This window comes from Acomys russatus, chromosome 2 (assembly GCF_903995435.1).
Source record: "Acomys russatus chromosome 2, mAcoRus1.1, whole genome shotgun sequence".
Lineage (NCBI taxonomy): Eukaryota > Metazoa > Chordata > Mammalia > Rodentia > Muridae > Acomys > Acomys russatus.
In genome coordinates, this window is record NC_067138.1 from 60,455,831 (window position 1) to 60,470,421 (window position 14,591).

At 37.7% G+C, this 14,591-nt stretch overlaps 1 protein-coding gene across 1 annotated transcript in view; it reads right to left on the reverse strand.

The window, feature by feature from the left end:
* Grin3a (glutamate ionotropic receptor NMDA type subunit 3A) overlaps positions 1 to 14,591 on the reverse strand; it is a 196,968-nt gene that overhangs the window by 137,836 nt on the left and 44,541 nt on the right. The window contains exon 2 of the mRNA XM_051162041.1: positions 94 to 701. Coding sequence (XP_051017998.1) covers positions 94 to 701 — 608 coding nt within the window. The remainder of the gene's footprint in view (positions 1 to 93; positions 702 to 14,591) is intronic.

A 14,591-nucleotide genomic window follows, 5' to 3' on the forward strand; every position in this document is an offset into this window, starting at 1 on the left:
TACCCAGTATTCAGCACAGTGGACGGACAGGAAATATTTTACTTGCTATCCCAGCTCTCTGGATGAAAACATAACCCAGGCTTTACATCCTACCTTGATAAATATTGTCCTGAAGTGAGATTTGTGGTTTTCACATCCATGCAGTTCATCGTGCTTGGAAGGAGAGCAAGTTCCGGCTGGATCATGGTGGCCGTGGCTACAGCCCTTGCAACCAATTCCATGGCATCCTGCACATAGTACTCAAAGACAGACTGTGTTGTTTTTCCATGAGCAACGAGCCCTAAGGGCAGACCTTCCGTCCTCAGTTCCTCCACATTCTGGGAGTCTCCTAGAACCCAGTGAAAGTCAGGAGGTGATAGCCCAAACTGTGTGGACATTTCAAAAATCTGCCGGATGCTCTCCATGTCGCAACCAAACATCACCATCGTGAGTGTGCTGTCCTTAATGTTTTCCAGCTGGGCCTGCAGGAAACCTAGGAGGTCCTCCTTGGTGGAGGACAGGTTAGCAGTGATGTTGATGATAGTCCCAAGGTGGAACTTGGAGTGATTCTCTGTAAGGAGGAGGAAGTCGGTGATATTCCAGTCTTCCCGGCACAGCAACAAGCTAAAATTGTACCAGTTGTTCATGGTCAGGATTGAGACCGTGACATCAGCATCAGAACTTAGTGAATTTTCTAAGCTCAGCTGTAGGTGCAGGGGATTCTGTATTTAAAGATAATGAAAAAGAAGAATTAGAAAGCTTGGTTAAAGACCATAACAGGGTTCTTCTCTTTCTTGTGTGGCTAAGGCCTATACTTTTTTCCCCTGTGATATTTCTTCTGGTATAAAATTCTTGTACTTTGAAAACAAATATCCCTCTTTTGCTAATGAGCAATCAACTCTTTATCCTTATTTCCTGATGATTTTGTTAAGAGTTCCAGAGAGAAGATAACTCTCAGTGTAAATGTGAGAAGTGATATAAGCATATATTTGGTCATAGATTTTTATGGGGTTTGTCTTCCTTGCAATCAGTCCCTTTAATGCATCATATTTCTTATACTGTGCTTAATGACTCATCTGCTAGACAGGATGAAATAAGTGAAAGAAACTGCTTTGTTTTCTATGAAACAACCATTAGAGACAAACTAGCACATTGCAACTCTTGTTGCACAAGGCACTCTGGACCCTTGATCAAGGGTCTTCTAAAACACATGAAATATTTTAGGGTACCTACATCATGGTTAAGTGTATAGTCCAATGTAAAAGGCTTGATTACATTTCTATTTGTGATGATCTTGCACTCCTGCTATCAAAAATGTGCTAGTGAATGTGTTCATGAAACTTAAGTTACTGTTTCATTTACTCATGGAACTTGCAAGCTCAATTAAGGAAGAGTTTTTTTTTTTTTAACTTAATAGCCACAATTATAAATTGCACAGTTGAAGGGCAGTCTTGCAACATTAATATATTTGTCATTTATTCTTTCCAACAGCAGACATTTGACACATTTACCCTTTAACAATGATTTCCTGAGAAAGTTTAGAACAAAGACCTATAAATGTTGGTTGCACAACAAATATTGATCAAATTGAATGAAGTATCTTCCAATTGAGAATTATTAGACTATGTTTGAGAGCTTGCCAAAAAATTCTAGTCTGTAATAATTTTCCTTTCCTACAACATACACCAAGCCACACTGGATAATCCATTTTTTCTTGAACCAGGATAAGTATTTTCATATGAACTCTTTTCACCTGTAAATTTATTTGATTCCATTTATACCCTTTTTTTAAACTTAGTGCATTTATTCAGATTTCTAAAAAGTCATTTAGGTTATTGTTGACTGAAGTTCTCTCCATGTTAAAGACTCCATAGACTGACCTTAGCTGCACAGAACAATATGATTATAGAGAAAATAGTTTTAAAATTAAGAAACAAAATTATCAGGCTATGTAAGCTCTTTAAAGCCATTTATCTTAACTTCTGTGTTTTAATGTGTATTTTATTTATTATAATTTATTCTCATTACTTTCTGTGTTTGACCTGACAGTCTTGTGGGTATTAGGTTATCTTCTTAAAATGTGTTGGTGAGCTCAACAGACCTCTAGAGGCCATCAATCCTAAACTAAGAATGTGATAACATCTAGGATTTATAGGAATGATTCCCTTGCTTTGCTGGAGTCTGCCTACCTAATGCCCCAATGAAAGTATTTGTTGAATGTATTTATTGATGTATCATTTGTTATGAATATACAGCTCTATGTAAACTCCAAGTCTTTAGTTCATATAATTTAGAATTACTAAAATTTATGTTCTCTGGTTGTGACCACCCACATTTGGTTCAGAGTGAGCGGTTTCATATTTCTTTGAATGTAGATCTGTTTTTGTTTGGTTTTTCCTTTTGCTTTTGTTCACTTGTTTGTATGTCTGTGCATTTACAATGTATTTGATTTATTGATTTCCTGATGCTGTGACTTGAGTCTTTATTTGATTATTTCTGATGACTATAAAAACTTAATCATCTCATATCTGTCTTCTGTTGCTCATCCTTGCAGTGCAGACTGCCTCACATGCACTATAGTGCTTATCTCACACAACGGACTACAACTGTATCTTAAGTCTCTCTTCTGACAGATTGAACCAGAGACAATGTATGTCAATCGGAATTATTCTTTCATTCACCTCATTTCCTAGACTTTGATCAAAATCTGGGAGACTAAAAATCGAAAGACTGGGAAGGAAAACACTTTCAGTACACTTTCAAGACCCAACATTTTGCCCGATTTGTAACCAAGGTTAATTCCAATACCTCCCACAGAGGAATTCACTAAATGAGTGTGAGGAACAGGCTTGCATAAGAGCAAGGATGATCATATTGATGATTCAGCACTAGATGGAGACATAAGAGCATTTGGCAAGAAAAGGCAACACGAGACGCAGCTAAAGAGTCCTGTTCTCTCCCAGCAGATAATGATTAATCCATGTAATCAGACTCATCTTATAATCAGTTCTATTGAGGAACTCCAGATGTTGGTGCTAATTCTTTTACAGTCTTAAGTGAAGTAATTCTTCAAATAAATATTTATTAGTAATACTTTAGAAGCATCTAGTGATAATTATCTAGCAGTTTCGAATGAAGCATAGTGCAATTTTTCTCAAGTTGATGGTAAAGTCTCTCTCCGTCCTGTACAACATGAATGCACACGCAAACACACACACACACACACACACACACACACACACACACACACACACACACACCCTCCACCACCACCACCACCACCACCAACAACAACAACAATAACAACATTCAAGCCCTATATTAAAATTTTTGTTAAAATCTTCAGCAAAGATTTTAAAAGTTTTTTAAAAAAAGGTTTGAGGCAAATTACAAAAATTTGAAAAAGAAAACTACAGAAGGGTCTTGCTTTAGCCTATATTACAATATTAGAAAATCAATTTTTGTAAGGCAAGAATAGTTTTCAAACAGAAATACAAAAAGAGAATTAAGAAGTAATTCTTATAAAAGTTCTTACGAAAAGTTAACATACGCATCAACACATACAAAGAACATCAATTAAATATATTGACTTAATGTATGATTCATGAAATACAAAGCAAAATGGAAGAAGCTATGAGATTGAACTGAAAAAAATGTAGAAAATGATATATTTTAAGTTCTTAATTCTGCAATATAAAAATAAATTCTTGCAGGGCAGTGATGGCACACACCTTTAATCTCGACACTTTGGAGGTAAAGGCAGGTGAATCTCTTAGTTTGAGGCCATCCTGATCTACAGTTACAGGATGGCCAGAGCTACACAAAGAAACCTTGTCTCAAAAAAACCAAATAAATAAGTAAACAAATAAATTCCTGTCTACTAATAGTGAAGGTATAATATCAAACCATTAAAAATAGACTAACTAGGTGAATATGTGAAGATGCAAGATTCATTAAACTGAATACTATAAGCTATTATTTCTGGCACTAAAAATCTATTATAAACAAAAAGTGAAGGAGCATGAAATACCACCATTTGCAGAAATGGTAATAAACAAAGTGTTTGTGTTCATAATAAATACGTAACATCTCCTAGTAAACCAGGGTACAGAATTCCTTACTGAACACTCGTCCAACCCCAAAAGGCAATTTAAATCTTCTATAGTGAGATGTCCCCTCTGCTTATGCATTGACTAAGAGATGGACAACATATAAGCAGCTAAAAAAAATAGGCAATTCATAGAATTATAAGTCCTAGCAGCTACAATATATCGAAGAACAAAGTATGGCAGGGCTAGGAAGGGCGAAATGTTCCAGGAAAAAGTCAGCTGAAGTAGGCAGGTGCAGACACCTCTATTGTATGATAGCCTCTGACTGAACTTCAGGAGAGTGAATGAGAAATGAGAGATGTATTTCAAATCAGGTGATCACTAGATAGATGAACAGCAATTTTCTGTAAGAACATAAGCAATTAATTATTGACTTGACTTTATTCAAAAGTCTCCTGCTTGTCAATTTTCTGTAAGAACATAAGCAATTAATTATTGACTTTACTTTATTCAAAAGTCTCCTGCTTGTCATTCTATAATATCTGTGTCTTTCTCGCTCTAGATGAATGACGGTTACATGTTATGCTTCTATATTCCTCCAGTCTGATTCTGCAGCATTCTTTTCAATAGTGTCTACAATGTTTTCGTTGAGGTCCCAGGCTCTTCTTGCTGGTAGTGCCAGGGCCCCTTTAAGTTATCTGAGTTTTTCTTTTCCCTTGGGCTATGTGGCATTAGGTTTTAGATGCTGGTTTGAGCTAAATGGAAGTTATGTATGTATCATTTACAAGCCATGGGGTCACCTGCAAATAATTTAACATCTTGGAACCATAGACTCTTATCTCCAAAATAACCTCAACAGACCATGTCCAACGTATAAAGGTTCCTCATGAGAATTAAGTGTGAAAGTGTGGTAATTCATGGGAAGTCTCTAGCACAGTAGGAATACCTAGTAAGTGGTACCTGTGAAAATTAGCTTGTGGAATGTAGTCTTGAATCGGAAGTGCTTGTTAAAGTGATTATCTCATTGCTATGCCTTTCCCACATTTTATCTATGTGTACACAGTGGTATCAGCAATAAGACATATTTTACAGATATCATTTGCACCAACCATTTTTACATGAAACAGAGTCTTTGTCGCAAGTGACGATAGATATATATTTGGAAACAGGAGATCTCACAGTCACCACCTTCCCATACTCTTCCTCTGGTAATGAGTTCCAACTTCCCTTCACGAACAAGAAGATTTAGACACCAACTTTTAGAGTTCCAAGATGTAATCTTTGTTCTTTTGTGAAGTACAGATTTGGATCTTTTCAGAATTAGTACAAGTTTCCAAAACACGATTGCCTGCTGTAAAGTTTGACACAGGAAGTTTTCTTTTAACTTACCATAGTTCATATGAGCTATATTATGCAGAAAGCTTTTTCTTTACTGAAAACTAAAGCTTATTTCTTTTTATTTTACTCAAAAGATTTTTTTAATTTGTTCACTTTACATCCTGAGTGTAATCCCCTCCATCTTTGACTCCTGGTTCCATGCCCCCCTCTCTCCTCCATCCCTCTTCCCTCCTCCCTCCCTCCGCTAGTCCACAGAAAGGGGAGCCCACCTCCTTTAACATCTGACCTCAGCTTATCAAATCTCTTCTGGACTGTATGTATCCTCTTCCTCTGTGGCCTAGGGGAAATAATCAATATGTTGGGGGGCTAAAGTCCAAGTCAGAAATAGTCCCTGCTCCCATATTATGGGCTCCATAAGGAGACTGGTCCTCACCATACATGGTCCTTGGTTGGTGCATCAATCTCTGCAGGACCCCCCACTGCTCCTAAGCCCAGTTTTGTTGACTCAAATGGTCTCCTTGTGGAGCTCTTGACCACTCCAGGTCCTTCTATTCCCCAACTCTTCCATAAGACACTCTGTGCTCCACTCCTGAAGTTTGGCTTTGAGTCTCAGCATCTGCTTGGATCTCTTGCTGAGTGGAGTCCTTCATAGGACCTCTATGGTAGGCTCCTGTCCTGTTCCTTCTCTTCAACTGTAAAGCTTCTTTCTTTAGAAGTCCAGGTTTTTAAATAAATTCTGTTTTATAGTAGCATTAAGAAGTCAGGCAAACATAAGGCATAGTGCCTGCTCTGAAACCAGAATCCTTAAGAATTATAACTTAAAAAATAAAACTAACGAGTAGTGCTGTCTGCAATAAGTTATGCATAGTATCATGCTTATCTTCATAAGAGGCCAATGAGGTGGCTATGACAATCAGTGTCCATTAACAGATGACAGAGTCAGGGTTAGAAAGAGAGTAATTCTTTTTCTTAAGGTGACACAACAATTGAGAACTAAAGTCTCAAACCCACACCCCAACCTGCTGGATTGGAAACCTGTGCTTTTAATCACTACTCTGCCCTATTCTTCCACTTGATAAGAACAACACAGGAAATAGACCATTGGCATACAGTAATAGCCATCTGCAGGTGATTCTAAGAGCTCACATAACTTAGTAATTTTAATGATGCGTCATGGCATGGATTGCTTGAGGTTCTTTGGGCCATTGGGGGTACTATTTGCTTCCCAGGGTGCACATGGCTTTCAGTCACTTTCTTCCCTCATCTTGCCATTTCAGCTTGCCATTTTAGCAACTCTTGAGATATGACAATCAGTTAAAAAAGATAGTTACACAATTTTCACTAATTAACTATTAATTAATTAGTTAATTAATAAATCAATCAACTTTACATCCTGATCAGAATTTCCCCTTGCTCCTCTCCTCCCAGTCTTTCTCTTTCACAACCCCTCCCCTTCCACTATCGCTCCTCACTTTCTTCTCAGAGAAGGGGAAACCTCCCATGGATATCATGGCCCCCCTTGGCATTTCAAGTAGAACTGGGTGTGTCTTCTTCTCTTGAGTCTTTATAAGGTGGTTCAGTTAGGAAAAAGGGATCCATAGGCAGGCAACAGAGTCAGAGACAGCCCCCCTTGATCCTGCTCTTAGAGGAGCCATATGAGGACTAAGCTGCATATATGTTACATATGTGTGTGTGTGTGTGTGTGTGTGTGTGTGTGTGTGTGTGTGTGTGAGGAGCCTCGATCCATCCCATGGATGCACTCTGGTTGGTTGTTCAGTCTCTGTGCGTACCTATGGGCCCAGGTTAGTTGGTTTTCTAGGTTTTCCTGTGGTGTTCTTGACCTCTTTGGCTCTTTCAATCCTCCCTTGACCCCCATTCCATAAGATTCCCAGCACTGTGTGTTTGTTTGTAGGTCTTTGCATGTGTTCTCATCAGCCACACAGATGACAGTTATGATAGCCTCCTGTCTGCAAGTATAACAGAATATCATTAACAGTGTCAGGGTAAGCTCTCTCTCATGACATGGGACTGAAGTTGGACCAGTCACTGACTGGCTGTGTGGAAATCTTTCTCCCTCCACTGGAAGTCCCACCTGGCTATAGGGGGTGGCCATTTCAGGCTTCATATCCCCTGCTGATAGGGTTCTCACTTAAGGCCACCCCCATATACATAATTAATAAGACCAGCTTTAGACATACATAATTAAAGGGACCAGTTTTGTGTGTGGTAGAATAAGAAAGTTTAGAAAAACTCACTCAAAATTTTCACTTATATTTGAATGATTTTTGTGCACAAAATGAGAAGTTGTAATGGCATCAAAAGGATCTTGGAACATCTCCTTCAAGATTAATTAAACAAGATATCCTGAAGGATATATCCTTCAAGATTTATTTATTTCAAGATTTATTCAAGATTTAGTGTCTTTGTATATAAAACACCAGTTATATAGTGTATATAATGAACTCTTCAAAGACAGGACTGTGGACTTCAAAGCCTGATGCAGTTGGATTAATAATGCTGAGTAAGGTATGTTTACAGCAGGTGGCTGGGAAGGGCTGAGATGGGGGTGCAGAATGGACTCTACTTTTTGGACTAGAGAAAGGCTCATATTGTCTACTTTATGATGAAATGTTGGCATGTACAACAGAACTGTCTTCAAAGACAATCAAATGAAATCCTCCTGCAACAAAATGTGTGAAGAAAACTCATTATATTTCAGACCATAGACAGGCAGATGCATTTTGAGAAGTAGAAGAAATAGCAAAAGCATCAGAGTGTACAGCTGAGGTTGATTTGTGGCAACCACACATGGTTCCTTATAAATATATCATTTGCCATTCTAAGTTGTTCATTTATATCCCACCCCTCTTCTGCCATTTTGTACTGGATGATTGTGCTTTGTTCCTGTCACCCGACCCTTGATAATCACAAAAGCCTTTGGCTGTGCCTTATTCTATTGGCCTTATTTTCTCTCCAAGGCCACACATGCAATATATGGCCCACCTAGATGCACCCTCGTGTGCCTGCAAGGAGACCTCATACATGGGTGTAGGAAGGCTTTAGTCAAGATGGTGTGCATACAGGACATATTTTGTCATGTGATATCTGAGAAGAGAAGCTGCCTTAAATAAGGTATCTCAACACAGACAAGGGTTACACAGGAAATGAGGATGTTAGCTATCAGAAATGACCATCAGTAATGACAAGAATCAAAATCCAACTCATTGGAGAGATTGCATAGCAGTTAAGACTACTTGCTACTTTTGCTGAGGACCAGAGTTCAGTCCCCAGCATTCACATTTATTTGTAATTTGAGTTCTAGAGGAACTGATGCCTTCTTCTGACTTCCTCAGACACTGCATGCATGTGGTGTACTTATATACATGAAGGCAACAAGCAATAAATAAAAACAAACTTATACACATTAAATAAATTATCAAAAATACACATTTGTTTAGAGTTTAGAATTCAACACAGTTTCCACCATCACAGTTTTCAAGAGGGTCAAGAAAGAGAATACAAAGCTCCATTCAGCATCCCTCAGAACTCTAAATGATGTTAGTTATGTAGGGAAAAATCATTAAGTTTTAGGATTTACTTTCCCCTTTGTGGAATCAAATTAGTAGTATCTACCTTAAGACACTTGTAAGAATTAGATATCATTCATACAAAGCATTGGTACATTGTACATTTCAACAAGTTGTCCTGTATAAGGACAGCAGTGATGCTGGTGAGGCTAGGAATGTCACACTAAGGGCTGTAGTGTAAGTCTTAGCTAACGTGGTCCAGCATCTATTTTGTGCCTAGTTTTGGGTAATGATTGCTGAAACTCCAGTAGTAAATAATACCAATATGGCGTGCTCCATTAGGATTTTAATGGAGGAAGTGTTATACATACCAGACTAAACACTGAAAATGAGGCAGGAAACAAGAAGTAGAACCCGGATCAGTGGTAGATTAAGAGGAATGTGGGTTACATGAGTTAATCACGACACACTGCTTTCCATATCTATTATTTGCACTAACCTTGGCGCTGGAGAAATACTAAGTGATCCAGTAGCTATCAAGGATTGAAAGATGAGTAGGAAGGAAGGTGAAGGCTAGAAGAAGGCACAACCTGACTATTAGAGATGTTTTATTACAGATACACAGAGGAGTACTTGGTAACCATTTACCTTACCTTTTCTGCTATAATAGATCCTTTCTTAAGGATCCATCATGTTTTCATGTCAACACCAGTTGTAGTGACCAGTGATGGGAGGATAATGTGTGCAAGTTGTATGTATTCACTTGACTTTTGTGTTTATGGAACCAAGTGAGACTGGCACAGAGTGCATTTTCTCTCTTTTCTTCTGATGTCATATATCTTTTTGGTTTTTCAGTATGCCTAGTTTTAACAAGCCCTTTTAGTGCCTGTCAATATGATTTGCAAGAAAAAAATGTGTAACTGCTATGTAACACTTTTGTCTCCAAGAAGAATATGATAAATCAAGGAATATGCCTTAGCAAGAATTGAACAGCCTTAACATCGCTGAGAATGTTGAGGACAGGATTTGAATCAGGCAAGGAGGATCTGCCATGGAATTTCAGACTCCTATTTTGGCCACTGTCAGAAAAGAATAATATCGTCTACCAAGCAAATCAGAACCATATAATGGACATGTGACATTAAACACATGAGAGTGATAACGAAGTGTAAAACAGTACAAAAACAGAAGACTACGGGCCTTTTCTGGTACAAGGGATAGTAAAACTGAGATGCTAGAAGGGCACAGCAAGCACTTCCACAGCAGGCTAGTAAACCTAGGTATAGCTCTCCAATTGTCTCACAACTTTAAAGATTTTGCTTCGTAGGTGACAGGATTATTTTTTTATTAAAATGTTCTGGAATGAAGATATGGGTTTAGGATTGATTTTAGTTAGGATTGATTTTAGTTCTTGTTTTTGTTAAAACAGTATTTAAAGAAACATATACATTTATATGTGTCAGCAAATGGTCTATTAGATAATTATCTTTTTTATTGAGAATGGATTCTTCTCTCATACAATACATCCTGACCACACTTTCCCTTCTCTCTACTCCTTCCAGGTTCTCTCCACTAACCTCTACCCCCCCTTGGGTCCCCTCTTCTCCCATTTCCCTTCAGAAAAGAGCAGGCTTCCAAGAGACAACATCCAAACGCAACAAAAAAGATACAATAAGGCAAAAACCTCATATTGACGCTTGACCAGGCAACACAATAGGAGTAAAAGAGTCCCAAGAGTATGGAGAAGAGTCAGTGACACACCCGGTGCCACTGTTAGGATTTCAACAGAAATATCAAGTCAACAGCTGTAACATACACAGAGGATCTGGTGCAGATCCAAGCAGGACCCAGCACTTGCCACTTCAGTGTCTGTGAGCCTATGTGATGCCTGATTAGTTGAATCAGAGGGCCATACTCTCCTGGTGCGCTCCCTCCTCTCTGACTTCTTCCACTCTTCCACTGGGTTGTTGAACTCTGAGGGGTGGGGCCTGATGAAAGCCTCCAATTTAGACTCTTTCTCTCTCTCCATAATGTCTGGTTGTAGGGTCTCTGCCTCTTCTTCCCTCTGCTGCCAGAGCAAGCCTCTCTTAGGATGACTAGATGAGGCACCGATCTATAAATTTAGCAGAATATCATAAGGAATCATTTCAATGGTTTTTGTTTTGTTTTTGTTTATTTGTGTTTTGCTTTCTAAAAAAATGCCAGATGTGTTTAATTCTACCCTAGGTTCCTAGGCTATCAAATCCCCAGTTACTGGTCATCCAGGCGGTGTCAGCATGGGCCTTAGGTTGAGCAAGACGTTGGTTGGTCACTCCTACAAGTCCTGCACCACTATTGCCCCAGCACATGTTGGTGGCAACACAGTTTAGGCCAAGGGTTTTGTGGCTGGTTTGTTGTCCTGGTTTCTTTTTCCATAGCATGCAGAGTACCTCTCCATACCAAAGAGACTAGAGTGTAGGGTGAATGATCCATGCAGGCACCAACTCCTCTCTACATTCAACGAAATGTGGGTGTTGTTGTTGGCTATGCTCCCCCTCCTGCACTGTCAGTTTTGAAAGACTGACCCTCTGAGGGACTGCCATATTAATTTCTATAGTGACTGTACATGTTTGAACCCCCACCAACAAAGGAGGAGTGTTCCCCTTGCTCCACATCCTTGCCAGCATGTGCTGTCACTTGTTTTATTGATCTCAACCATAACAATAGGTATAAGAGAAAATCTCAGAGTAGTTTTGACTTGCATTTCCCTGATGGCTGAAGGATGTTGAACATTTCTGTAAGTGTTTCGCAGCCATTTGAGATTCCTCTATTGAGAATTCTCTGCTTAGATTTGTACCCCATTTTAAAACTAGATAATTTTTTGATATCTAGTTTCTTGAGTTCTTTACATATTTTGGATATTAGACCTCTGTTGGATGTGGAGTTTGTATAAATCTTTTCTAACTCTGTAGGCTGCTTCTTTGTCTGATTGACATGTCCTTTGCCTTACAGAAGATTTTCAGTTTCATAAGGTCCTATTTATTAGTTGTTGATCTTAGTGCCTGGAGCTATAGGTATTGTGTTCATAAAGTTGTCTCCTGTGCCAATGCATTCAAGGCTATTCTTCATTTCCTTTTCTATCTGGTTCAGTGTGTCTGGTTTTATGTTGAGTAAGGTCTTTGATTCACTTGGATGTAAGTTTTCTTCAGGGTGATAAATATGGGTATCTTTGCATTTTTCTACATGCAGACAGCCAGTTTAGCCAGGGCCCTTTGTCGAAGATGCTTTCTTTTTTCCAGTGTGTATTTTTTTTCTTATCCCAGTGTGGCTTCTTTATAAAAAATCAGGTTTCCAGGGGTCTGTGGATTTATTTCTGGGTCTTCCATTCGATCCCATCGATCAACATGTCTATTTTAATGCCAATACCTTGCAGTTTTTAATTAATGGCTTTATATTACAAATTGAAATTGGGATGATTATAACCCCAACAGTTTTTGTTGTTGTTGTTCAGGATTATTTACATTATCCTGGATTTTTTTTTTTTTTTGTATTTTCGTATTAAATTGAGAATTGTCCTTGCAAAGTCTGTAAAGAATTGTGTTGGAATTTTTATGATACTTATGGTGAATCTGTAGATTGCTTTTGGTAGGGTGCTCATTTTTACTATATTAATCCTATGGATCCATGAGCATGGGGGATCTTTCTATCTTCTGATATTTTCTTTAATTTCTTTCTTCAAATACTTGAAGTTTTTATCATACAAGTCTTTCACTTCTTTTGTTAGAGTTACCCCAAGATATTTTATATTATTTGAGGCTTTTGTAAAGGGTGTTGTTTCCATGATTTCTTTCTCAGTCTGTTTTACTTAATTAAAATTTATCAAATACTGAAACTATTGTTATAGACAATAGTTTGTCACAACCCTTGGTGAAAAGTTAGACACATTTTTTTTTATAGTGGGAACTACTGAAAATGCGCCAGATAATTAAACTGTCGAGTATGCAAGTTAAATTTCCTACAGAAATTTGATTACTTTATGTCAGTGCAGCTTGGAACTGTTGCTAAGAGGTGGCTCATGTTACATACTAATGTGATTTACACTAAGAATGAAAATCCAGCTAAATGCTGACCTTTTTTGAAGTACTAGCTAGATGGCTACCATGGTTGATACAAACTCTTTTTTAAAAATGAATTGTCATTTAATAAAATTCTGTACATCAGTACAAGTATGTTTTATACATTTAGAGTATTATTCAGCTAGTTGTAATACAAATGCCTTAAAAACTTTTTATTATTATTAATTAAATGTCTTTATTATTTACATATACATTTATATCATTACACATATATACAATAAAAAACCCATAGCAAGAAGAATCATGACATAATCAAGAATTAAATAAATTTTACATCCTTAGTGTTTTGGCTATTTGTATTTGACAGCCTTGAAGAAAACATCTTTCCTATTTTGGTGGGTCTAAAATTCCTTTTAATAATATTTACAAATTGTATTTAGTTTTATTTATGTGTAATGTTGTGTGTGTGTGTGTGTGTGTGTGTGTGTGCGTGTGTGTGCACACATTATGTTCATACAGGGCCCTGAGAGGCCAGAAGAAGGCATCAAGTCCCTTGGAAGTGGAGTTACAGGTGGTTAGGAACCATCTGATACTGATGCTGAAAGCTGAGCTTAGGTCCTTTTGGAGAGCAACAAGTTCTCTTAAATGCTGAATAATTTCTCCAGCTCATAATGTGGCTTTCATTTATTCTAGATTATTAGTATATATTAATTTAATTATTATTAAATCAGTTTAATTTCATAACAGATTTTTATTTTACTGGGCTTTAAAAAAACTCTATATGCTCTGCTCATTGCCTGGTACCTGAAATTGACCCCTTTAGCATTAGAAGTGGGATTAGCATACCTTTAAACAGTATCTCTGTAATTTCCAGTTGTGTACCTTATTTTGAAACTTGTGATCTATTAGTTGTGATTAAGCTTTGCTGCAATGACATTTTATTTCACTCAAGTTGCAAGGAGAAGATTAATGTAATTAATTCTTTGTACATCTCAAATCCTTGTTCACAGTAAGAAGCACCGAGAATGGCAAATTGAAAGTCTGGTCACAGAGGCAGGTTAGTGATCAAACTTAAAGGCTCTTTTAGCAGTCTGGTGACTTCTGGACCAGCATGACAAGTCCTTCGTGAACAGGGGAGTGCACTTGCAGGACAAATCTGTTCAGAATATGCAACGACAAGGCAGAGGTGCCTGTTTTTCCAGAGTCTTTAGCGTACCCTTGTGAATTCAGTTGGACAATTATTGTCCCATATAATCAGATGGAATGGGAGTACTAAGCTTAAAGGCTACGCTGTACCACAAACTAATTAGTTCACTCACTGTTTTATCATTTTTTTAAAAGGGAAAAATTCACCTATCCTAAATTTATGGGTGCCACAAATTAAGGAGTGGAGGACTTTTTCTCATATTATAGAGGTCAAGAATGCATTTCATTGAGGAGCTTTGTCTTCATTATATGCTTCTTTGTATATGGCTATATATCCAATATATGTGTGTATGTATTCTCTTTAAATTTTACTTTCTGAATTTTGAAGGAAAGATTCAGGCTCAGCCAGAACTTGCAAACTCTATCACATTTTTGTAGTACTTAAAATATAATAAATCCTTTTAATATGAGAAACATAATATACTGATTGATAAATC